This window comes from Spermophilus citellus (genome assembly GCF_964194105.1).
Source record: "Spermophilus citellus genome assembly, chromosome: 12".
Taxonomy (NCBI): Eukaryota; Metazoa; Chordata; class Mammalia; order Rodentia; family Sciuridae; genus Spermophilus; species Spermophilus citellus.
Genome location: NC_138198.1, coordinates 103905543 through 103930821, shown reverse-complemented (window position 1 = coordinate 103930821; position 25279 = coordinate 103905543). Strand labels below are relative to the sequence as shown.

Below are 25279 nucleotides of genomic sequence, written 5' to 3'. Positions count from 1 at the left end.
AGTCTGTCAAGAACGTTAGTGGGGTTTTTTGTGGGTAGATGGGCAGGGTGGGGACCGTGGTGCTGACAGCTTTGGGACTGGCTAGGTTGGATCACTGTGTGGCAGGCTCTGAGGCTTAAGGATTGCCACTGGTTGTCTGATAGTTGGCCCCTGAGGGATTATGACAGGGGACAGCAGCTCTCTGAATAGGAGGTGACTGCACTGCTCAGTTTACACATGGAAGGCACGTGGCTGGGACTTGGCTGCTGTCTTCAGGAATTAGCAAGGCTCCAGACGCCTGAGCATCAAGAACACAGAAAACAAAAAATACATATATTCTTATTTTCAAAGCACCAGTCCAGGATTTTGCACAGGGGAACAGGAAGGGGGCATTTTTGGAAAGACAACACTTGGTCCGGCCTGGCCCTCTTACCTGCTCTCTGTCCTCCACTCCCAAAGGGTGAAGCAGTCGGAGCTGTTTGACAGGTGGAAGAGCCTCCAGATGTGCAAGTGGGCCATGAACATCTCCGAAGCCAACCAGTTCAAGTACCTACCGTCCATCGTCCCCCCTCTCCTGGTGTGGCCGCACTGTCCCTCTCACTGCCACCTCTTCAGAGTCCCCCTGTCCTGCAAGGCCCAGCTCTGGGAGGCCATCTGCCCTGGAGCCAGCCCTGACTGGCTTGGGAGTGTGGGCAGTGGCAAGGTTCCCAAGCCACAGAGGGCGAGGCGGGCAGCCAAACAGCTGCTGTCCCCATCTCTCTCCCGCAGTCCTTGTAGCGGCTCTGCAAGGTCACTGCTGTCACATGCGGCACACAGTGGGGGTTAACTGAGGTGCCTAGTAGGGGGACTAATCTTGCTTGAGGCCTCCCCAGGCCTCTGCAGCCTCACCAACCTGGCCTCCCCCTCTGGGACAGTGCCTCTGACACAACAGCCTCCCCTCTTCTCAAAGCCTGCGTTCTGACAGCCTCGCCAGACACCTGAGCCTGGCTGTAGATTATCTCCTAATTGCTCTCCAACCACAATGAACAGATTACCAACTCCCAGAGAGACAGGAGCCGTCTTAATGTCCTGCTGTGGGTGGCAAGCAGACGGAAGACATCCCAAAATTCTTTTCATTAGCGCAAGTGCCCGGGTTCCGTCTCTCCCTATGATCCCGCGAGTGTATGGTATTGTGACGGTGCAGGTAGACCCGAGGCTGCGGAATTGATACGACCCTGGTAACCCGGGTGTAAGCTAGATTTCCACATCAGGTGCAAGTTGAAATGTGCAGGGAGCTTCAGCGTGAAGGAATCCTATCCCAGAGCTTGGGAAGAGGGAATGTTACGGAGAATTCTGTATTCTCTTTATAAATCATTTATTCCAGTTTGTGGCCATTCCAGGCCAAGTCTAGAGGTAGAATAATTGTTTTAAGTAGCACATTTTTAGAAGTGTGAATGTCTGAAGTGATGAGCCCTGAAGAGCAGGTGCTAGCGGCCTTTGTGAGATGGCAGAAACCCTGCTCAGGCCCAAAGTAGTTTGCAGAGGTCCACCTTCCTTCAAAGCCGACTGTGAACCTCAGCACTGTGCTGGAGGAGTGGTACGGTGCCAGGGCTGTGCTGTAGTCTGCCCCTCAGAGGGTCACAATGTGCTGCCCAAATCGATGCCCCTGGAGTGAGAAAAGCCTGAGCCTGCCCAGGGTGGCCGTAGAGCACAGCACAGGGGCAGTCAGTGAGACGACCGTTGTCTAGGCGGAGAGGCTCATCAGTGGGATTCACAAGCCTAAGGAAATAGTGAAGCAACTGGAAAATGACAAGGGAAACACAGGGGTTGCGTGGGAACCCATGGCAGGGATCACAGAGCACTACCCAGGACAGCTGAGACCTTCCAGGGAGGAGGGATGTGGAAAGGGAGATGCCATCAGGCCTTGGGGTGCTTGAGTAGAAAAACCTCAAGGCTGTCCAGTGGCCTCCCTCTGCTCTCGTCTCAAGCTCCTGGAACGATGATGAGATTCTTCATGCAGGTTGTAGGAACCCGGTGCAGGACGGAAGGGAGGCCTGAGCTGCAGGAAGGAGGCCTGTAACTGAGTCCTGCTCCTCTCCTATGGCCTACAAATAGACACTGGCATTTTGGTTCGTATGTCTGTTGCTTGTAAGCTTGATTAGTATGAGTCGATTTCCCCAATGAGGGTACTCAAGATGGAGTTCTGCACCAGCGAAGCTTAGGGACAGATGCTGGTTTGTAGAGCTGACCTGTGACATGCCCTGCCAGGCTTCTAGCCTCCCCTCTGGAAGCCTTGGTAACTTTCTGAAACCCACCTCTCCATAGGAAAGACCACTGTCTGTGACTAGCAGCCAGCTGGGCTCTCAGTGAAGTCCCTGCAAGAGACATAATCATAAAAAAAAAATTATCCCATAACTTTCCCAGCTTTGGCAAGCTGGAGTCACAGAATCACAGGGGTCAGAGTGGAAGAGCCAATTCTGCATGTCGCCTATGAGGAAACAGGCCCAGGGGGGGAAAGTGACCTGCCTGGAGCCCCACAGCCAGCAGTGGGAGAACAGACACTAGAATCCAGGCCCCTTGTCACCAGGATGGTGACCCAAGTTTCCATCCCAGAACTTGGGCTTTCAGAAATCTCCTCCTGGTTCTTCATTAGTGGTCATTGCAGGGCTCTATGGGGAAGGTGTCCATCTCCAGGGCTGCCTGGATGCTGGTGGTGATTGTGCCTGGATGCTGGTGTCCCTGGAGGCAGCCAGCATGTGCTCAACCTGCTGCTGCTGCTGCTGCTGCTGCTTTTGGGAGGGAGTGGACCTCATGGACCCAGATCCCTGACATGAGGGGGCAATGGTTTGTACCCTTATTCAAGTCCAGCGCCCTCTGTGTTCAGAGCTTCACGTCCCCAGGGCAGGGTGGCAAGGTGTGCCCAGGATCTGACCCACTGAGGCAGTGAGTGGAGTCTCCTGGTGCCCCCAGAATGCATTGCTGGGTGGAACACCTGGTGCAGAGTGGAGGGGAACCAGGCTCCCCTGGCCTGGCTGGTGCCCGGGCCTGCCCCCCGCAGCCTGTCCTACCTGCAGCTTGTTCCTGATAAAGCTGGTACCTGAGCTTGAGTCCTGTGGCTCTCATCAGGACTCCTTTTATAAAAATGACAAACTCTGACATTTCTGTTGGAACCAGCAGCATCACCCACCACCCCAGTTTCTGACCCTCCCTTTTTCCTGACTCAGTTTCTGAGTGATCGATAGCACACAATTCTGTTGGCCATCAGGATCTTGGTTTTGGGGAGACTTCAGACAAGGTGGATGCCTCGTCTAGTCTGGGATGGGGGCTGAGGCCCTGAGAGGAGCTCAGGCTCCCCGGGGGTTTCAGTTCAGGCTGCACAAATGCGGCAGGAGTGGCCTGGCTCTGGGCAGCAGGTCTGGATGGAGGCTCCAATGGGGAACAGCTAAGGGTGTGACTAGTCCCGGGCAGGATTGGGAGAGGGGAGCCCCTGCTGTCAGTGGCTGTCACCCAAGCCCGAGAGGGACACGGTAGATGAGGTTTATGGCTCCCAGTCTGTGCGCCAGCCTTTGGGACAGTGCATTTGTGGGGACAGGGGCAGCAGGAGGCTTCATGGTGGGAGACTTGGTCTAGCTGAAAGGACAGTGCCTGGAGAGGTGTCACTGCTGGAGGGGGAGGGAGCCCCAGTGGAGGTGTGGGCAGGAGCAAGCATGGGAATCAGGGCCGGGGAGGCTCAGCAGAGTGACCCCTGTGTCCTCGGTAGGCTGTGCTCTGCCTAGTGTCACCCTCCTGTCCTCCCACCTGGCAGGTCCACTCTGTCCAGGTGCTGCAATGCCCCAGCCTTCCTCTTCACCACCCAGAAGAACACGCCACTGGGCACGAAGCTCAAGTACGAGGTGGACACCAGCGGCATCTACCACATCAACCAGGAGATCTTCCGCATGTTTCCCAAGGTGCTCTGTTCGGGGTGCTCTGCGTGGGGTGAGGGAGCCCGTACAGCTGATGCCCTCTGTGTCCATATCTGGTAATTTTGTGTGACTCATGCTCTGCCCTCTGCACCCCAGTGGCTTGTCCTGGTTGACCAGTTGCCTGGGCCCTGTAGCCTGTCTGCTGGCTTCCTTGGGGGTTCTGTCTGGACACTTTGAATGCTAACTGGCTATCACCCATGTGACTTTGGCAAGAAAGTAGTGAAAATCCTGGTTATTGCATTGCTTGCTGAGGACAGACATCTGGGACAGGGATCTCATGTGCCTCCACTCCAGAGGTAGACACAGGAGTGAAAGAGACACACCAAGGCTATGAGCCCCAGAAGGCACCATCCAGGGCAAACCAGGCTCTGAAACTTAGCCCATGTCAGATGACCCTGGCGTCAGTCTTTCACAACCTCAGTCTCTGTGTCTAACAGGGGCTTGGAGTAGGCGTAAATTCAGTTGCTCATTAAAGAACATCCACAATATCCTTAAACCTTTTTTTCCTTCCTTTCACATAAGGAAGTCTGGAGTGGGTGGATCAGCCTGGCATAGTGGTCACAGAGTGAAGGATATATACATGTGACCTGTTCAGATCACTGAAGTTCTCTTGGGCTGACCACAGGCACAGTCCCCGGCTCCAGACTCTCACGGAAGGAGATGCTATACTTGTCATCAGATGTGGATGAGGTTTGGCCTACGAAGAGAGGCAGGTCACATGGGGCATGTGCACTACCACACTTTGGACCAATTGTGGAAATGTTGAGTGGAGCCAGGTGTGGGGGACACACACCTGTGATCTCAGGGACTAGGGAGGCTAAGGCAGAAGGATCCTAAGTTTGAGGCCAGCCTCAGCAACTTAGCAAGACTCTGTCTCAAAATAATAAAAAAAAAATACCCGGAATGTAGCTCAGTGGTAAAGCACCCCTGGGTTCAATCTCTAGTACCCCCCCCCCCCAAAAGAAAGAGAAGTAATGCTGAATGGAGGTGTGTGCAAGTCTGTCTGGGTGAAGCTTGAGGGCATGGGGGGTGTGAGTGCCACCAAGCCCAGTCTCCCTGCAGTCCTACCAGAGGTGCCAGTAAGACTCAGGTTCTGTGGAGCTCGGGGCAGCAGCTGGAGGCCAGTGGTTTCTTCCCACTGAGTGGTTTCATCTTAGAGCCGGAGAGGATGGTGGTGAGCTACCTTTGCAAGGTGGGTCTTAGCCCTGGAACATGAGGCTGGTGAGGTGTCCAGAGAGTGAAACACAGCCAGGCAGGGACCTGGGGAACTGGAACAGCCAGTGGTGTGACTGCAGAGGCCCAGGGAAAGAGCAGAGGTCACCGAACATTTTCTGAAAGATAGCCAATGTTTTGGGCTTTGAAGGGCATATCATCTCCGTCACATCCCACATCCAAGCACTAACGCAGCTATGAATGACAAACAAAGGATGGCAGCTGTGTCCCAATAGCACAGAAATCTGAATTGTGTATAATTTTCACATGTCTTTGATTTGTTTCCAGCCATTTAAAAATCTAGGGGCTGGTGGCGTGGCTCAGGGTAGGGTCTTGGCTAGTGGGTACAGGCTCTGGGTTCCATCTCTAGCAAATATAAAATCTGTTCATAGCTTGCAAGACATACAAAACCAGGAGCTGAGCCAGATGTGGCTCAGGAGCCATAATTTTCCGGTCCCTGAATTATAATTCAGGTGACATAGAAGGCCACTTCCCTGAAGGTAAGTATTTATTGGGGTTTGTAAAAAATCTCAGCTTCCCAGCCTCCTGTCCCTGCCCTGGACATTCTGATTCCATGATTCTTAGATGAAGCCTAGAAATGGATATTCTCAGGTAGTTCTTGATTTATAGAAGTTTGGAAAACATCCATTTAAAACATAATAAGGCTTTGATGATTTTTCCAAAGATAATCTTGGTTTTTTCCTTCCTGTGTAAAAGGTAGAGTGCTTTCACTGTCCTTGAGACACCTGTGCTTTTCCTGCCCTGGCCCCCTTGGGTCTGTCCCTCCAGGGAAATGGGCTGCGAATACCAAGTCTCCCGCAGACGCTGCAGGTCTCTAGAGTTAGCCTAATTCCTGATGCCGCCGTAGCACTGTCATGCTCCAGGATAAGCTTCTTCACAGATGTGCTAGGAAGAAGCTGCCTGCAGACTCCTGGGGGTCAGAGGTGGGAGGGCCTAGCAGTAACAGGTCGACCGCGTTTCTCATGGGCAAAGCAGAGACCCACTTTCCTCCCACATTCCCAGTAAGGCTTGCTCATGGGGCTAAGAGATCCTAGAGGTAGACATGGTTGCAGAGGTGAGCACCCCAGATGAGGACAGGGGTGACCTTGTTTCTGACCGCTGTGCCTTTGCCTCCCCCAGGATATGCCCTACTACCGGTCCCAGTTTAAGAAGTGTGCGGTGGTGGGCAACGGAGGCATCCTGAAGAACAGCCGCTGCGGGAGGGAGATCAACAGCGCTGACTTTGTCTTCCGGTAAGAGAACCCCCTGGGTCTGTACCTGCTGTGGGCCCACCACCCTCCTCCTCCGTGACACCCCACAAACTCCAGCTCCGCCTCATGCTCTGACGTTGTCCTTCAAACAATTAGCCCCTCATTCCCCAACCCTGCACACCCTCATGCTCTGAGCTATCCTGCTTCCTCTCTCCAGCCCATCCCTTGGGGTAAGTTGTTGGACTCCCAGGTCCTCCATTTTTCAATCTGCAAAATGGGAAGCATGTAAAGAGCAAAGATCAGGCTGTGAGGCCCTGAGGACTTGTGGGCCAGGCTGATGGGCACCCACCTCCCTGCCGGTTCTACACTTCCCTGAGTACTGGTTGGAAGCTGGGCAGCCTTGTGGCTTCACCCTGGCTTTAAGCTGGACACTGGTCCTTGTGTCTCCTCTCCGTTATGCAGAATACTCCTATATCTTTGGGGAGCCTGGCTTTCCTCTTTAGCCTGGGTAGCAATGGGTTCAAAATAAGGGCTTCAAGCAAAGACCCACAGGTTGTCTGCAGGGGGATTTCAGGGGTTATGGATCCGCAATCAGGGGGCCACTCAGAGTTGGTGGCAGGGAGGGAGGCAGGGGAGGTTTGGTGTGGCTGGAAATCCTGAAATAAAGGCAGCTTTGCAAATTTTGAGTTCCTTGCAGTGCAACCCCAGCCTTCTGTCCCTAGAAGAAGGAAGCCAAGGACACCCTGCGTCAGGCTTGGAAGTAGCATCACTAACATGGGTGGGTGGGTGACATGTGTGAGAGACACCTCCTCCTGCTGCCCTGAGTCAGCCCACACTCCCTGTGGACATCGAGAAGCCCTAAAGAAGGTTCAGAGTCCTCCAACATGGCAGCCTTCCCCCAATCCCAAGCCCGGCTACCGGCTTGCTAATGGAGGCCAGGAAGGCCCTCCTGGGTCTTTGGGGCCTATCTGAGCTTCTGTCCAGGTGCTTGGCCTTAGAAAGTCATCTTACTCCTCTGGGCTATGGTTCCTCATCTGCAAAGTGGGGGTTAATGACAGCAGCTTCCCAGAGCTGGGGAATTAAGTGACATAGGCTGCTTCTGCTCTTACGCCTACTGCCCTGGACACTCCATCAGTGCCTAAGAAATGTCAGCTACTGCTCTTTCGAAGTCTTGTCCCCTCTACCTGGAACGTTGCCCACTCTGGACCCCCTGACCTTCTGGCTATGCTGTCCCCCTAGTCCTTCAAGCTTAGTTCAGGGATCCCCACTCCTTCCCTGGCTGTCCCCACTTGCACTCATGGAACCTGGCGTTACATCTCATGTGGCATTAGACACCCAGCCCTGTAGCCATGATCAGCCGAGTGGTTTCACTCGTGGAAACTGGAAACACAGAGAATTTCCTGACCGTGGCTGGAACATTGTAATGACTCAGAAAATGAGCATGGGGTTCAGGGGGTGCAGGAGTGAGGAGAAGGACGGGGTCAAACCAGGATGCTTCATGTTGGTAGACTGGTTAAGCCATGAGTTTGAGGCCTGGAAGCCTGTGTGTGAACTAGGGACTGTGTCACCTTAGGCAAGCGACTTAACTGACCATTCCATCTCCCCTTCCTGAAATGCAGGATGAGGGCCACCCCTGGGTGAAGATTGAATGAGTTAATACGGGCAAGATCTTCCAGCAGTGTGGGACACACACTAAGCTTTGTTATAATACAAATTTCCCTTATGATATTCTCTCATTTTACAGATGAAAGCAACTGTGGGGGGTGGGGGTGACATCTCAGGCCCAGACCACATGGCTGGTCACAGTCAGACTAGGGATGTGGCTCTTGTCCTGCGTTCTTCGTGCAGTACCATGGCCTCTCCTCAGCTCCCCAGGGGCCATGAAGCATTTCCCTGGGGCGTGCTCTCGTCCTACCACCTGAGCCAGGTGTAACGCACAGTTGTTTGTGCTGGTTTTGGAGTCACGGGGTCCTCTCATTGTCATCACTGTCTTTGTCCTAGTGGGACATTAGTGGCAAAGCCTTGCTGAGTGCCTGCCATGCATATCCAAGATTTGCCAGTCCCTTTTGTGTCCAGCGATGTCCCTACTGGATAGGACATCCAGTTGTTTTTTTTCAGATTTAATAATATTTTAATATTTATTTTTTAGTTATGGGCAAATACAACATCTTTGTTTTATTTATTTTTTTTATTTTATTGTTGGTTGTTCATAACATTACATAGTTCTTAATATACCATATTTCACAGATTGATTCAAGTGGGTTATGAACTCCCATTTTTACCCCGTATACAGATTGCTGTGTCACATCAGTTACATTTCCATTGATTTACAAATTGCCTTTCTAGTGACTGATGTATTCTGCTGTCTATCCCATTCTCCACTATCCCCCCTCCCCTCCCCTCCCCTCCCCTTCTCTCTCTCCACCCCCTCTACTATAAATCGTTTCTTCCACTTATGTAATTTTTCTCCTACTCCTCCTTTCCTCTTATATGTAATTGTGTATAACCCTGAGGCTCACCTTCCAATTCCATGCAATTTCCCTTCTCTCTCCCTTTCCCTCCCGCCTATCATCCCTGTTTAATGTTAATCTTCTTCTCAAGCTCTTCGTCTCTACCCTGTCCTTGGTTACTCCCCTTATATCAAAGAAGACATTTGGCATTTGTTTTTTAAGGATTGGCTAGCTTCGCTTAGCATAATCTGCTCTATTGCCATCCATTTCCCTCCAAATTCTATGATTTTGTCATTTCTTATTGCAGAGTAATACTCCATTGTGTATAAATGCCACATTTTTTTAATCCATTCATCTATTGAAGGGCTTCTAGGTTGGTTCCACAATCTTGCTATCGTGAATTGTGCTGCTAAGGACATCCAGTTTTGGGAAAGCGCCTTAGGCTCAAGGTCAGACAGATATGTCCCCATCCGTGACTCAACCACTTCACAGCTTCAGGTCTCTGGACTTCTCCAAATGTCTTGCTTCTCATTCACAACACAGGGGACCTAATATCTGCCCCTTAAGGTCATCCATGTCTCGAATAATCCTGAGACAGCTGCTGGCATGTTGTAGGTGCTCAATACATGATAGCTGACTGCACATCCCCTGTCTGTAAGCGGAATGTAAAACCTGCCTTCCACAGTGGTCTGATAGGAGAGGTATGGTTGGGTATAAGACAGGTGATAGTCCTGGTCCTGTTATCCAGGGTTGCTCTATTCAGTCGTTCCTTTATCCATGACTTCTCCTGGATAAAGAGCAGACACTCCTTTGCATGGCTCTCAGTCCTTTGTAGTCCAGCTCCCTTTTCCCTTTCTGCCCTCTGCTTCCACCACCCTCACTCTGCTGTAGTTACTACGCTTCAATCATTCCCAGATGCCTCCTGCTTTCTTCTACCACAGGACCTTTCCACAAGACCTCTGTCTGAAAATGCCCATGACCTTCGAATTTACCCAGTTAACACCCACTCCTTTTCAGTGTATTTATTCATTCATCATGTACTATTTGATGCCAAAACAAAAAACAAAATTGTACCACATCTCTAAGTACATATAAAATAATAAAATGAATATCTTAAACCAACCACTTAATTTAAAAGTTGAAGATTTGCAACAAGGCAGTCTATCAACTTCCCCATTCTACTCTTTTACCCCAGAGGTAATCGCCACCCTGAATTCTGTACTTATCATTCCTTGATTGTTAAAAGTGGTTTCATTCCATGTGGATTTATCTCTGAATACTTTGTTAACTTTCACTGTTTGGGGTCAGTTTCCTATTACTGCTGTAACAAGTCTCCACAAGTAGTGGCTTGAAACAGCACAAGTTTGTCATCTTACCCCTCCAGTGGTCAGAGTTCTCAGTGGGCTGCAGTCAAGGCGCTGGCAGAGCTGCGTCCCTTTCTGGGAGCTGTAAGGGGGGACGGGTTGCCCTTTCCAGCTCCTGGAAGCTGTCTGCCTTCCTTGGCTCAATGTCAACAGCGTAGCATCCTCCCGTCTCTTTCTCTGGATCTGCAGAAACATGTTTTCTTCTCTTCCTTTGTTGTGACATCACTTTCTCCTGTATGACCCTGTGATGACCTTGGCTTCATCAAGGATGATCCCCTCTCTCAAGCTCCTTAACAGTTGCAGCTGCAGAACCTGTGAGCAGAACCTATTCATAGGTTCCAGGTATTAGGACGTTTAAGGGCATCTTTGGTGGCCGCGACTCTATGGCAGGGGCTTTGCACAGAGTTTGCTCCGGTGCACACTCTGCAACTTGCTCTGTCACTCAGTACTGCATTTCTAAGACTCACCTTTGACCATTCCCACCTTTGACCAGTCTTCCACTGGTGGGCTTCTGCTGCTTCCTCCTTCTGACCTCAGAGTAAGTGTCACTTCCTCAGAGAAGTCTACCCCTATGCAAGGGGGTGCACCCCAGCCATCGTCCACTTAGAGCCATGACCCTGTCCTCCAGAGGTCATAGTGATAGTCCTGGTCCTGTTATCCAGGGTTGTTCTATACAGAGCTTGTAACTATGCAATTCCTCTGGTGGTTTCTTTGCCTGCTGGGTCTGGAACTTCAGCAAAACCAGTGACTGGGCCTGTTTGCTTGCTCTGATGCTGGACACGGAGCAAGAGGGCTGCTGTCTTATTACCTGGCCCCAGAGGTCTGGCCCAGCGGGCCACCTCTGCATCCCTGTGTCCATGTGATCCCTTCCTTACCCTTGCCCCCTCCCAGTGTCATCTGTACAGTGACTGACCCCCTGCCTGGGCTGCCTTGTGTCTTCTGCAGGTGCAACTTACCCCCCATCTCAGAGAAGTATACCGTGGATGTGGGGGTGAAGACAGACGTCGTCACGGTGAATCCCAGCATCATCACGGAAAGGTCAGTGGCCCTTTATCTTCTGTAGCCAACAGTCCCTGGGGCCACTGGGCACTGGGAATGTGGCTGGTCCAGACTGAGGTGTGCAGGCTGTTCCCATGAAATATACAAATATAAATCTTTGAAATGGGTTTCAAAGACTTAATGAGAACAAAAGGGTGTAATTTATCTCATTTAAAAAAATATTAAATATTAATTCCATCTTGAAATGATAATTATTACAATATATTGAGTTAAATAAAAATTAATCTCTCCCATTTCTTTCTTTTCAAGTTGTGTTTACTAGAATATTTAACATTGCACGTGAGGCCAGCATTGATTTCCTTTAGACAGTGTGGGCTGGTCAGCCTGCTGTGGGCTAAGGCTGTGAGGAGCCTTCCAGGGTGTGGCCAGGGCAGGCAGCACCCTACCTGGCTGGGTCCAGGCGGCACTGGGGAAGCCAGGGCCACAGATCTCAGCTCCCTACTCAGCTGCCCCCTGGGGGTGTGCCTGGGAGGTGTCAGGGGAGGGACCAATTTGTTGAGATCCCCAAGGCCAGGCATAGTCCCACCATCCATGTCACGTTGAAGATGGAGGAGGAGGAGGAGGAGGAGTTGTTGTTGATGAATTGTATCAGGTGCCAAGAAAGGTAGCAAAGACGGTGCGGAGGAAGAGGCAGGACGGGGTGAGAGGCCACAGAGGATGGGTTGTTCAAGGTTAAAAAAGTGTGCAAGATAGATGGGGTAAGAGGCTGAAGAGGGTGCTGAGCCAGGACAGGGCCCATCCTTGGGGAGGACAGTGCTGGGGAGGATGTGAGGACTCTGGACAGCCTGCACGCCCCCGTGCCAAGTGCATCTTTTTGGGTTAAGCATGGCCTCTCCCTTGGCCCCGCAACCACACACTAGATATTCACCCCTTTGGTCTGGACTGATCTCTCCTGCACCACTTAAAAGGTACACCTTCCTCTGTAGCGGCTCGGGAGGAGAGGGGAGGGGCGTGGCCTTGTGAGTTCCTGCCCCCTCCCTTTGCAAAGCTCCCAGGAGGCAGGGGACAGGAAGCAAGGGGCACTGAGGGGCAGGGGTGGGATTAGGGATCCGGAGGAGCAGGCGACAGGACTCCTCTCACTCTGGGTCCCCTCGCAGGTTCCACAAGCTGGAGAAGTGGCGGCGGCCCTTCTACCGCGTGCTGCAGGTGTACGAGAACGCGTCGGTGCTGCTGCCCGCCTTCTACAACACGCGCAACACCGACGTGTCCATCCGAGTCAAGTACGTGCTGGACGACTTCGAGTCGCCGCAGGCCGTCTACTACTTCCACCCGCAGTACCTGGTCAACGTGTCGCGCTATTGGCTCAGCCTGGGGGTGCGCGCCAAGCGCATCAGCACCGGCCTGATTCTGGCCACCGCGGCGCTGGAGCTGTGCGAGGAGGTGCACCTGTTCGGCTTCTGGGCCTTCCCCATGAACCCCTCGGGCCTCTACATCACCCACCACTACTACGACAACGTCAAGCCGCGCCCCGGCTTCCACGCCATGCCCTCCGAGATCTTCAACTTCCTGCACCTGCACAGCCGCGGCATCCTCCGCGTGCACACGGGCACCTGCGGCTGCTGCTGATGCGGCCACGCCGGCTGCCCGCCCACAACCGAACCACCTCTCCTCCTCTCTCTTCTGGCGGGACTGGGGGCGCTTGGCCTGGCAGTGCAGGGACCTGGTGAGCAGGCTGTTGCTCTCTCAAGTAATTCAGCTTTGTGCTTGGGTCCTGGGGCTGGAAGTCAGGGCTGGGGTGCTCTGCAGGGTGCTTTCTGCTGGGCACAGCCCCAAATCAGGGGCCTCGGGATTGCAAGTGAATGAAACACATTTCCCCTCAATTTTAGCTTGTGAGAGAGCACAGACTGAAGTGGTCTTGTGGCTGAAGGATGACCCTAAGGACCAGAGGGAGGAAACAGGACATCTGAGCACAGTCAAGATTTCATTCAGGCCAAGGACTAGCCATGGATTACCATCTCAGAGCTTAGAGGCCAACCAGTGGCCACATCTTCCAGTGAAGAAAGAGCCGTTCAGAGCTCTTGGGGTGAGCACCCCAGCTGCACCCAGCGGAGATCTGGGTAATTATCTTCCCTGAGAGCCGGTGGCCAAAGACAGCCACACCTTTTCAAACACACCCTGGGACACACACAGTCTTGGTGCCCCTAGGTTCCATCCTGCATTTGACCTCTTGATGAGAAGGAAATAAAACTGGCCAGCCATTTGCACTAAGGTTTCCAAGCCAATGCTATCGACTCAATAAGTGCTTAGCAATTTGCTTCCTCTTCTGTCTCCCTATTTTCAGCTCCATTTTATCCAGGAGTTATTTATAAAGATGCGTTCCTCTTGATGTTCCTGAATACTGCAGAATCCTGCTATACTGTGTTCCTGAATGGGGACAATCAGCTGGAAAATGCTGCCTTGTCACATGAGCTTAGTGACTGGAAGCAAGCAAGGTGGGGCCTCAGACACCAGCATCCCTGAGGTTTCTGCCTTGAAGGCGGGGAACCCCTGCAGTGTGGGCCTGATGTCTTCACCACAGGGACTCATGGGGCCTGGGCTTCTGAGAATCAGCTGTGCCTAGCCTGAGAGGGGTCCCTTGTCATTTCACATCGGAAATCCTTCCCTCTGCTTTCTCCTCCCCCGCAGGGGGTTCCACCATGAATGTGATTGTGCCTAACAGACTCTGCTGGTGAATTGCCTTAGAGCATAGCTGTGTAGAAGCAAAGATGTTAGTGCTGGGAGGCTTCAGCCTGCCCATCCATCTCCTCCTTTCCCTCTCTTGCCCTCCCCTTCCCTTCTGTCCTCTCTTTCCTCTTCCCTTCTTCCTTTTTTCCCTCCCTCCCTCAGACATTTCTGGAGAAGAACCTGTTCTGGTCTTTGATTGACCTTGGGCAGACTAGGGGTGGGGGGTAGGGGGTGGTGACAAAGGCACCATCCCTGTTTCCGAAGGTGGAGGAGGATTACACACATACTGCAGTCCCACATGTGAGCACAGCAGGGAGGGGACCCCTTACCTGATCACCTCATTCTTCAGGCAGAGCTGCAGGGCAACCTGAGAGACAGAAAACAGGGACCTGGAAGGATCTCAAAGGCCATTTTTCTCATTTAAGAAAACAAACCCAGAATAGGGAAGTGGCCTGGGTCAAGTCATGCTTGGGGCTCTACCAAGGGCCTGCTGAGGACAAAGCCCTCTCTGGGGGCCGTCTGGGCAGGAGGTGGGCGTGGATAGGGCCAGAGCCTTGGTTGGTGGGATACCAGGATCCCCACAGTCAAGGATGTTGGGATTGAAATTTGCGCCAGCCAGGGTCCTCATAGGACCTGGGGATGAAGCATCCTGGTCCATCCCATGTTGGAGTTAGGACACTGGGCTTATGGCTGTACTTTCTGCCTGTGGATCTTAGGACAAGTCCCTGCTCCCTTCAGGATCTTGGTTTCCTCATCTCTGCCAGGAGAGGTTTAGAAAATATATCTGAGGTCTCTACAATCTCCATTTCTTCCTTTGGAACCAGGGATTGAACCTAGGGTGCTTTACCACTGAGCTACATCCCCAGCTCTTTTTATTTTTTTTATATTTTGAGATAGGGTTTTACTAAGTTGCTTAGGGCCTTGCTAAGTGGCTGAGACTAGCTTTGAACTCCCGATCCTCCTGCATCAGTCTCCTGAGTGGCTGAGATTACAGGCGTGTGCCACTGCACCCAGCACAATCTCCATTTTTTTGAGGTGTTCGTGATGTATGGATCTAAGCCATAAATATTTACTTTTATAATAGTTAAGACTGACCACACTATCATCGTGTGCCAGGCACTATGCTAAGCCCTTTCCCTGCATGATCTCCTATCATCATCATAAGACCCCTCAGGTGGGGAGGCTCCCATGATGCAGGGGAGGAGACTGAAGGTCAGGGTGACTTGGAAACTTGCTCACAGTCAGATTCCCAGTGGAGGCACTGCACCTAGGTCTGTGGAGCCCCAAATCCTGCCTTAGCTCCCCAGCTACTGTCACGAGGGCTTGAACATGAGGGCTCCAGACCAAGATGCCACTGCAGGGTGGTGCTAGGCCCTGTTCTAGGGTCAGATGCTCTGGGAGGCTGTCCTGGGTCTAGGCACAGCCTCTGTTTGTGGGTGCCTCTCCCCAGCCCTGCCACCTGCAGCAGTACTAAGCCACTTTCAGTGGCCTTGAGGGTAACTGAGGTGGTCTCCATGTTTTTCAGGTGAGAAAAGATTGCCCAGAAAGCATACACATTAAGTGACATCATGATTGACTTGCCCAGGGCCACATGGCCAGCTAGAGATTCAGCTGGGACTCTCCCCAGCCTCCTGACTTACCACCTTCTCTTTCCTGCAGCCAGTGTTTGTAGGAAAATACATTATTTCAAAGGTGAGAGACCTGGGCATTGACTCTGGACGCCCTCTGCCACATTCCTGTACAGCCCTGTCACAGTGCAGTACAGACTACCAGTTCAATTTATATTTAAGGGACATTGATTTCCCTCGGACAAAACAACCACCCAGTCTTCCTTTGTGCTCAATCTACTGCTCCGGGCTTGAAAGGCAGCAAAACCAGCTCATGGCTCGGTGCTTAGCCAGGCAGAAAGGAAGGTGACCCAAGGTCAGGCAGGCCTCTGGGACCAAGTCGGTGATGCGGCAGCAGCAACTCTGCTCACTAATCGGCTGGTGCTGCAGCGGGCAGAGCAGCTTGGCATTGTCCTGACTGCTGAGCGTTGGGGTAAAGCAGAGAAGTGCTTCCTGACCCCGGAGGGAAAGCAGAGCGTGCCCCAGCCTGGCATTCTCTGTGTCTTCCTTGAGTGCTTATTTTGTGCCAGGCCTTGAGCAAAGTGTAGACCCTGTTCTCCTGGTGACACATTCTGGTGTGCGTGCACAGCCGTTGAGTGAAGCATCCCACAAACACTTAGAAGCTCACTGTGCAGAGTGCTGTGAAATCCAGGTTCAGGGACAATCACCTGGTGTGTACGTGCAGAAGTTAACTCTGAATCCCGGAGGTTGCAGCATAAAGATTGTCATTATCAAATAGGGCCTCTATCTCAGGTCTCCTTGACAGCAGCATGACATTTGATGCACTTGGCCCTTCTGGTCTTCTCGGAGCTGTCTGTGTTTCCTAACAAACCATTCTTCCCTGACGTGCCTCCTGCCTCTCTGAATGCTCCTCCTCAAGCTTCTTCGTGAATCCTCTTCTGTGAAGCTTCCTCAGGGTTCTCTGCTCTTACTAGGAGCGCTCCTGCAGAAATCTCATCTCCTCGCAGCCTCCAGTTCTCCTGTCCTCACTTCTTACCCCATCCCTGCAGGCCCATCCTCCCTGGGAGCGTCAGAAGCATTCCCCTGGGGCCCCCTGAGTGTCCACACCTCAGCAGCTTCTCAGACCCCAACCTGTCCTTGACTGGTATAGTTAAAAGAACAATCTGGAATCAGAGTCTCTTTCCATCGCTTAGTAGCTATGTGACCTTGGGGAGTTCCAGAAGCCCCTGGAGGCTCTGATTCATCATCTGAAACATGAGAACCAGACTCCAACCTGATCAGCTATTGCTAAGATCAAGTGCCACTGTGTTGGGCCATGCCTAGTTCAAGGCCTCACAAACTGGACTCTCAGTAGGCATAGGTCCCTCTGCCCCAAATCTGGCTCCACTTTGACTCTTCCTTCTTTAGTCTCTGTTGATTAGTTCACAAAATCTTCATTACAGCTTGGAAAAACCCCTAGAGTTCATTCCCTCCCTGTAGACCGGCTCTTGTCCTAATTTAGACCCTTCTGGCTGATCTTTTTGCTGTCAGAGAATTACCACCTGAAAACACCTTTTGTGGGGCCCATTGCCTACCTGTACTGTGAAGTCCAGGTTCTTTACCAAGTCATGCAGGCCACATTCCAAACTGGCTCCCTCACCTTCCCAGAGACCCACCTGCTACCCTTCTTCCCATGATCCTCCAGGCACTGTGCTTTTGCACATGCAGATCCAAATGCCTGGAACCACGCCATGCTCCTTCCTCCGGCTTCCTTCTTTTGATCTGGCCACTTTTCCAGATGAGGTCCAATCATGGCCCCTGCCAACTCTCTATGGTCCTGGACCAGGCACTGTCTCCTCTGTGCTTCTGCTGGGATCAGTGCTGACTCTGTTAGGACACCCTCACAGCACACAGCCCCGGTGTCCATGTCCTCGGTGGAAGGTCTGTTTTTCCCTAAGGGAAGACCCAGTATCTGGCCCATCTTTGTGCCCCTCACACTGGCACAGAGCCAGCTAGGGCTGTTGAGCACATGCTCACTCCAGTAAGGAGGTCCTGGTTACCTCTCAAGCTCCAGCAGTGCAGGACACCCTGTTAATAAACCAGCTAACACCATGGAGGAGTCAGAGCTGAGCACAGTTCTCTGCTCGTCATTTTTTGCCTAGTACCTTCTAGGAAGGCGCAGACTCCCCTGCCCATCCCGGGGAGCTTGGGACCCAAGAGCTGAACATCAATGGAGCCGGGGGGTGGGGGGCCTGTTGGGTCCAGCACCTCGTTTCTGCTTTCCTTTTTTTATTTTTTTAAATTTTCTTCATCATCATAATCTTGCTCATCTGCTTCTTGGTTGCTGACCAATCTCTTTCTCTAGCTTAAGAAAAAGAAGGGAAAGGCATGTTCTATTTTTCTTTCTTTCCCTTTGTCCTTTTCTCACTCCCCTTGAGATAAGTCAGGATCTTGTGTTTCTGCAGCTGAAGGGCAGGGTCGGATGTAGAATACAAGGGATTTATCAACAGTGTTTCAAAAACTAGACTCAGTGCTTTGTTTTTGGCTGAGAAACAGATGAGCTGAGCTTTTCAGAATGTCTGCTCCAGTGGAAGGCCAGGGGCTCATTCCCTGGGGGCTGTGGGTAGAGACGTCATTCTGAGTTCAACACATGCCCTGCTCCCATCCCTCTGCAGCAAGGGAGACTGGTTGTGACTCTGGGCCAGGTGAGGCCAGGCTAGGGGTATGTGAATGGCCAGGGTGCGCTTTCTGCTATTCTTGAGTGGTCTCATCAAAAGAAGCCAATCTGTGGAGATGGATTACATCCAAGACATTCCAGCAAGGCGGTGTGCTCCTCAAAGTCATGTAGATCTCCTGCATCACGACCTGGGCGCTTGTTAAAATGGTGAACTGAGAATCTGGAGAGGGTGTGACACCAGGCAATCAGCATGAGCGACATGTCCAGGGGGCCTTGAGCACACTCCTGTTGTGGTTCTGTGGCTGCTGCCGTCGACTAGCAATGTCTGGCCTAAATTCCAGAGTGGAATCTTGAGAAGAAGATGGAAACAAGAATTTGGCACACAAGGCAACTTCTACCTTTTTATATTTAAATATAAAATATAACCTGCAATTAACCTAGCAACAAAAATCAAATGCTTGGCGACCTATAACATTGACAAAATCTGTTTTGTCTCAACACTCACATAGATTTCTTTCTCTTTTTAATTGTGGTAAAATCCACATAACATAAAATTGAGCATCTTGATCATTTTTCAGGGAACAGTCCAGGCATGTTAAGATCATTTGCTTTATGGTGCAACCAATCTCCAAAACTCTTCTTATTTTGCGAAATTAAAACTTTAAACCCATTGAATGACAATGCACTTTCCTCTCCCTCCCTGCCTGGCAACCAACATTCTATTTTCTGTCTCTATGACTTTGTCTACTCTAGGTCCCTCAAGTATATGGAATCACAGAATATTGTCTTTTGGTGACTGGCTCATTTCACTTAGCATGATATATCAACGACTTCCTAAGTTTAAAGAATCGCTAAGGCAAAGCTGCTTTCAAATGACATTAATAGTGTTCCTTCAGCAGAATTCTGATTTTTGTATTTGCTTTGAGCAGCTGTCCTGAGCCCTCGGTCAGCCTCTGGCTTCTGGAGATCTGGGCACCTGGGTTGAGGGCAAGTGCAAACCTAGTCTTGCTTGGCCAGTGGGGCTCAGCTGTCCTTGCAGTTGCGTCCTTAGTGACAAGAGTTTTTTTAAAGGTCTTTAGATATTTTCTCTTGCAGAATCTCTTTTGTGAATTTTTTTTTTTCATTTCAAAAAGAACAATTTACACAACCATGACAGCTCTTGGCCACCAAAGCCAGAACTCAGTGACTGTCTCCTTCCGGTTGGAAGATGCTTCCTTTGGCAATGAAGTCATGCGTGTCCTTCAGCTAAATAATCTTCTTGGCTTCGGAGTGTGCCTCCTATCTCCTCTAGAACTGTGGTTCTCAATCCTGTGTGTACTTTAGAATTGCCAGAATTCTTTTAAAAATAATTCCTATGCCAGGTCCTCTCACCTTACTTAAAAGATCAGAGAATCTGTTTCAGTTGTCTTGCGGTTGGCAGCCAGAATCCTCACCTTAAAAGATCTCCCGTGGTGGGTGGTTCTGTTGTATAATGGTTGGGAATCTTCTCCCACTAGCAGAGGGCCTGTGCTTTGGCGTATACCAGAGTCATCTGCAGAGCTTTAAGAAATTCTCAAGGGACCCTACCCCAAGACTTTCTGGTTCGACTGATCTGACCTGGGCTATTAGGGTTTTTCAAATTTTCCAGGTATTTCTAATCTGTAGCCAGGACTGGGGACTGCTATTCCAGATCTGTTGTTCTCAAACTTGAGCCTGTGTCAGATATCTTTAGAGAGCTCAGTGGCTTTGGGCCGCACTAGAGTCTCTGGGTCAGTAAGGCTGGGTGGAACCTTTCGAGCAAGTTCCAAGCCATGCTGTGGCCGGCCCAGGGACCACACTTCCAGGATCACTGCCCTGGATGGTCTTTTAATGATATTGTCCCCTCCCCACTCCATATTCTTTTTCCTGTTTGGGATTTGTTTCCTTCCCTCAAATCTGATTCAGACCTGAGACTTTTAAAAGTCCCAAATGGCTTTTTTTTTTCTTCAAAAACATTTTAAACAAGTAAATATTATAAAGTCTTTTAAAAGCAAAGTGACAGATTTCTCCCCCTAGGATTCAGAGGCTCAGAGTATGCCTGGATTAGGTATTCATCCATGCCTATTAGGATTAAGGTGCATTTTGTGATCCAGAATTAAGGGATTGGTGACACTTTGTGGCTAGTGCTGGGGTGGGATCTGAGTACCACACTGTACCCTCTGGCATAGGGAGGCCCAACCTGTCCCACCTGGGTGAGGACCCAGCCTTCTGACTCAGGCCCCATGCTCTGCCTTCCCTGTACACCTGTGCAAAACTATCAAGGCAGGTGGCAGTGAGGGAACATGCAAGGGAGGCCACCTGCCTGGCTGGTCGGTGGTACCTGGTTTCTGCCTCCATCTCTCTCCACTGTACCCAGGGGTGAGTTCCCTGATCTTCCCTCTGAAGACGTCCCAGCAGGGAGAGGACATCAACCCCCTGCAGCTCAGAATTCCACTTCAACCACAAAGTTTACAAGAACACTTGAAGATCTTGACAGTTTATTAAAGGAGAAATGGTTACTGGTTTATTAAAATGAGGTAAAACACCCTCACTTCCCCGGACTACTTACCAGCACGTTCCCAGGTCACCGAGGACTCCAGTGAAGGACTGTGAGACCCCATAAAGCTGTGTATCAAAGGCCAGTTTGCAAACAACAAAACCTCATGACCTTCACTTCAAATTCAATTCTAGTGAACTTGGCTCTAGTTTCTATAAATAGAACAAGCTAAGAGAATGGCAGCAGATGTTAGGTGTATAGACGTAGCAAGAAGTGGCAGCTAATGGTCTCACAGTGAAGGTGGATCCATGCATCTCAGAAGCCACAAGCCAACCGAGGCAGGTATGTGGCAGTAAGCTGAGAGCAGCAGAGCGGTTCAGCTCTGTTGGCTCGGTGACATCACGCCAGGCGGAGACCTCCTTTAAATAACCTTGGCATGTGGTCATTAAGGAGGCAATAGAATGATTAGAATGATTTCCATCCCCCCAAACTCAAAACATACTCAAAAAAGTCTTGGTGCTTAAGAGATCCGCTTTCAGCGATCTACAAATTCATAAGTGAAAGGGTCCCTTCTCTGGTGATACCCGAGTTGGCCAACTCCCTCTTCTGAGCTTGCTTGTAGCTAACTTCAGCCATTCTTTCCTGCCACCTCTCCTCCAATGAAAAAGGACAGGAGGGAGGGGAGACCAGTCCCTTCCATCTTCCCGCCTCAAAGGGAGCTTGCATCGAGGTTGATGATGTGGCCAGAACACCCTCATTCTGCACCTCCAGCTCTGCTGGTGGCGTCCTTATTTAATGCACATGGGAGAAGAAGTCAGGACCTCACAAGGGACCAGGGCTGGCTGGGCAGCAACTCAGGCCTGGATTAATTTCTGAATTTGAGAATACCACCATTTTCCCTGCAGGTAGATACTCCTGCTTTCCCAGCATTTCCACCATTTTCTCCCTGGGCTTTGCTGCTACCCCAGGAGGAGGATAGGGCAGATGGTAGCAACCTTACCTGGGCCTCCGAAGATGGCGGTTGTGTGCACCAGGTTGGGTGGGGGGTAGGGGAGTGAGAGGGTGGGGGTGGATTGGCGGTGGAGGTCTCCTGTTGGGTGGTCAAGGTTTTCCAAGATGGGTGAGGCTCCAGAGCTCCGGCTCCCTGTGTTACCCTCTTCTTCCTGCTGGGGTTATTTGGTCCAGGTGTGGGCTTTACCCCTGGCCTCACAGCCTGCCCAGCATCTATGTGCAGGGGCCTTGGGTGTTTGCTCCTGTCTGCCAAGCCCAGGGCATCAGAACCAGCAGCACTGGGTATCTGTACCTGTGGTAGAGTGGGGCAGCGGTGGTACCTGGTACTGTCATTCAGACCAAAGGCCTGAGCGAAGTGGCAGTGTGGAGGAAATCCTTGCCAGTGTCCTGCTGCTCTGGCTCTTTGGGAGGAGGCTGGTGGGTGCCAATTGGCCGCTCCTGCCAGTCCCCCAAGAGTCAGTCTTAAATACTTACCCTCACTGTGGCTGACTTCTGAGCAAGTCCCCCTGTCCAAGGTCTCTCTGTGAAGCAGCCAGTCTTCCCACACCCTGCACATGATTTAGGGAAGTGGCAGGGGCTTGATGGACTGCAGATTCGCTTCCTCCGCAGGCTGGGACATCACAGTAGAAAGCCATAATGCCCCTACAATGCAGTATTGTCTGAAGTATGAAATGTGCGTATATGTTTATGTATTTTTTTTTTTTTTTTTTGCAAAGTGAGCGCTTCATCCCAATAAGCAGACAGTGGGCTGCTCAGAGGGTCATCTGGAGTCAATCCCCTGCATCTTCTCCCTAGATACAGCCAGGACAGATGAGGGTGTCAGCAGAGGAGCTGTGGAAGTGCTTGCCCTGGGGCCAGTTGCTGATCTCTGTACCTGGTGTGGTTCATTCAGGCTCTAGTGTTTCCCAGAGGGCTTCCATGAATGCAGCCCGAGGAGTTGGTGGCAGCAACTCAACTCTGAGCTGCCTCCATTGGTTCCTGCTCCAGCCTTCTCTGCTCTCCTCTCCAGGAGCCAAGTCACACTGCCCGCTTCTCCACAGGGCCTGCCCCCTGGAGAAGGAAAGGGAGGACCAAGGTAGCTTTTGCTGGGATGCTAGAAAAACGCCTTTGGTGTCAGAAGCCCCCTCTTGTCCAGTTGATTAGCTTTCCCTGGCTCTGGAGAGAAACGCTGAGCCATTCTGAGAGCCTTGGGGGAGGGGGCCCTGCAGCGCTGGCCTATTTTTATGCAAATGTGGCTTTGGAAGCTTTGGTTCCTACAAACTCCTGTAGCATAATTTTAGCTGCGTGTGATTCTGCAGTGATGGCTGGATCCCTAGACCTAAAAACATCATCAGGGTATTTTGTGTCTGTTACTGGGTTTGAAAGACCCTCAATTTCTACCCAATAAAGCCAGTCAAATGGTTCATCTAGCAAAGACTCTGCTGTGTGTGTGTGTGTGTGTGTGTGTGTGTGTGTGTGTATGCACACATGTGTGTGTACTGGCCTGAACTAGGCTGACAAGAGCCGAGTCCAATATGGGGAGGTTGCCATATATCAATCCCCAGGGGTTCATGGCCACCTGGGCACATCTTTGGGCACTGTAGGGGTACCTGAAGATCAGGAGACCTGTGGCTGTCTGGCAGAAGTGGCAATCTAACCAAGGGAGGAGGTGGGCTCACAGGATGGGCTAACTCAGCAGAAGAGGAGAAGTCAAGTGGACTGTTGAATTGATACATAGGTGCACAGGGACCTAGAGAGAGGGCTGGGTGCTTCAGTAGGAGGAAGGAGGGTCCATAGGGGCTGGAGCTGCCTAGAGAAGGTGAGATTTGAGATGTGCTTATGATACCGCTGTTGACCGGTGACGAGTCCTTGCTTCCCCGATGTTGAAGAATAACACCAAAGAAGCACGCCGAGGCAAGGTCAGAGTAGAAAGTAGAAGTTTATTAGAGGACAGCAGAAAAGACTTCTCCCGGAGGAAGAAGGGGACCCAATAGGTGGAATCCGCGGAAGTGCGGTTGTTTCCCCTTCTTATAGTTTTGGTGATGGAATGTAGGTGGGAGGGGTTGGGACACCGGTGGGCCAGGCAGGAAGGACTTCTTTATCACTTCTTTGGGATGGGGTATCTTTAAGTTTGCTGGGGGCTGTTTATTAACACTTCTTTGTGAAGGGCTATCTTCAAATCTGTTGGGGGCTGTTTCCTGGGCTCCATTAACATTCCATTGTCCTGTGTTTTTCCTGAGTCATTCCCAGCATGGCCTCCATTTTAGATTTCACTCGGTATTAGACCCGATTTACCTAACTACACTGACTACCTAACTTTAAATCTGGCTTCATTCCCCCCTCTAATTTGGGAACTCCTTACTGCTGTAAGGAAAGGGGGCGAAGAAGATCTTTCTGGCTTCTTCAGGCTGACAAAAGGGGCGATGTTGGGGCAGCAGTTTGGAGTCCCCTTTTAAAAATCGGGTCTATTGAGTGGTCCATGATAGAAGTCCAATTGAGAAGTAATAGGCTGGAGGGCCATCTGAGTGATGGGTGGTCTATAAGAGAAACAAGAATTCATTAGTACTGGAACCATATTGTCCCACAGCACAGGAATATGCCAATGAGTATGATGGCAAAGACAAAGACTAACAATGTTTTCCACCAGGAAGTACCAAGAACCAGGAGCTAAGATATTGTTTCCATGACAAGGTTGCTGAGGACATGGCTTCTATCTGAGCATGTAAATCTTTAAGGATATTTGTCACATTGCCAGAAATGTCAGGGATGTAAACACAACATTTAACTTTTAGGGTTACAGTTGTCCTTCCCTTAAGATATAGTTTAATAATTTAATATCATCTGATCTTGCAAAATCCTTTTACTAGTATGACCTGTGTCTAATAGAAATCTTTAATTCTGTTACCTAGGGCTGGATACTCATACTAGCAAACACCAAGCCTACCTGTGTAGGTTAGGAATATCTGTGGGCCTTAAACTAAAAACTACTCTGGCAGTTCCTTTTGATAGTTATCAGGCATTCCTGTCTGAGAATCTCCTTTGTAGCCTCTAGTTTACTTATTTATGGAAGTTACATTTAACTATCATTATTATTAAAATGTCCAGGAATAGCTGTGTTTGGCTTTGACTGTCTTTGCTAAGTGTTTAAGATGAAGCAAGTCAAACTGACTTTTGTTTTAATCTATTGTTAACAGTCAGCTGAGTTACTCTGGGTGGGAGTCCTCGGGAACTTCACAGCAGCTTCTCAGTTCTGCTAGTGCCATTTGCGTTAGGATGGGTCCAGGCCTTGCTTGACCATGTGGCTTCCCTCAGAAGCATCAGGGATGTCTCCCTTGTTGATGACCCTCCTCTTCACAGCAAATGCACTGACTGGCTTCCTGTCCTCCACTGGTCTCATTAATCTCCCTGATCAGGAGGTTATGTGGCCTAGAGTTGCAGAGCCCTTTGAAGAAGTCCCCTATTCCCTGATTCAGACTGACTCAGAGGGCAAGAGCCAAATTTTTAATTTTAAAACTTAATCTTAAACATCCAGCAAAATAAGTTAACAGCCTTATATTAAGAGCACTGAGCTTTAATGTCTATCTCTCTATCCTGTAGGTGATAACTTCTTGTCTTAAATTAACCCAGGTTGTGTGTTCTTAAAGCAGTACCTCTTTAAAACATTAACAGGCAATCCTTAGACCATCTA

General features: G+C 50.7%; 1 protein-coding gene across 9 annotated transcripts in view; it reads left to right on the top strand.

Annotated features, from left to right (window-relative positions):
• Positions 1–23008, top strand: part of ST8SIA5 (ST8 alpha-N-acetyl-neuraminide alpha-2,8-sialyltransferase 5) — a 76125-nt gene extending 53117 nt beyond the window's left edge. For 5 of the 9 annotated variants that reach the window (XM_081263358.1, XM_081263361.1, XM_081263364.1 and 2 more), the window contains 6 exons: positions 439–525; positions 3764–3908; positions 6276–6388; positions 11106–11198; positions 12317–14117; positions 14154–23008. In XM_081263358.1, the coding sequence (XP_081119484.1) occupies positions 439–525; positions 3764–3908; positions 6276–6388; positions 11106–11198; positions 12317–12785 (907 nt within the window). In that variant the 3' untranslated portion in view covers positions 12786–14117; positions 14154–23008. Of the gene's footprint in view, positions 1–438; positions 526–570; positions 2803–3763; positions 3909–6275; positions 6389–11105; positions 11199–12316; positions 14118–14153 lie in introns of those variants that run through there. The other 4 variants (XM_081263360.1, XM_081263363.1, XM_081263359.1 and 1 more) reach the window with 3 other exon arrangements.
• The last annotated feature ends 2271 nt before the right edge of the window (positions 23009–25279 follow it).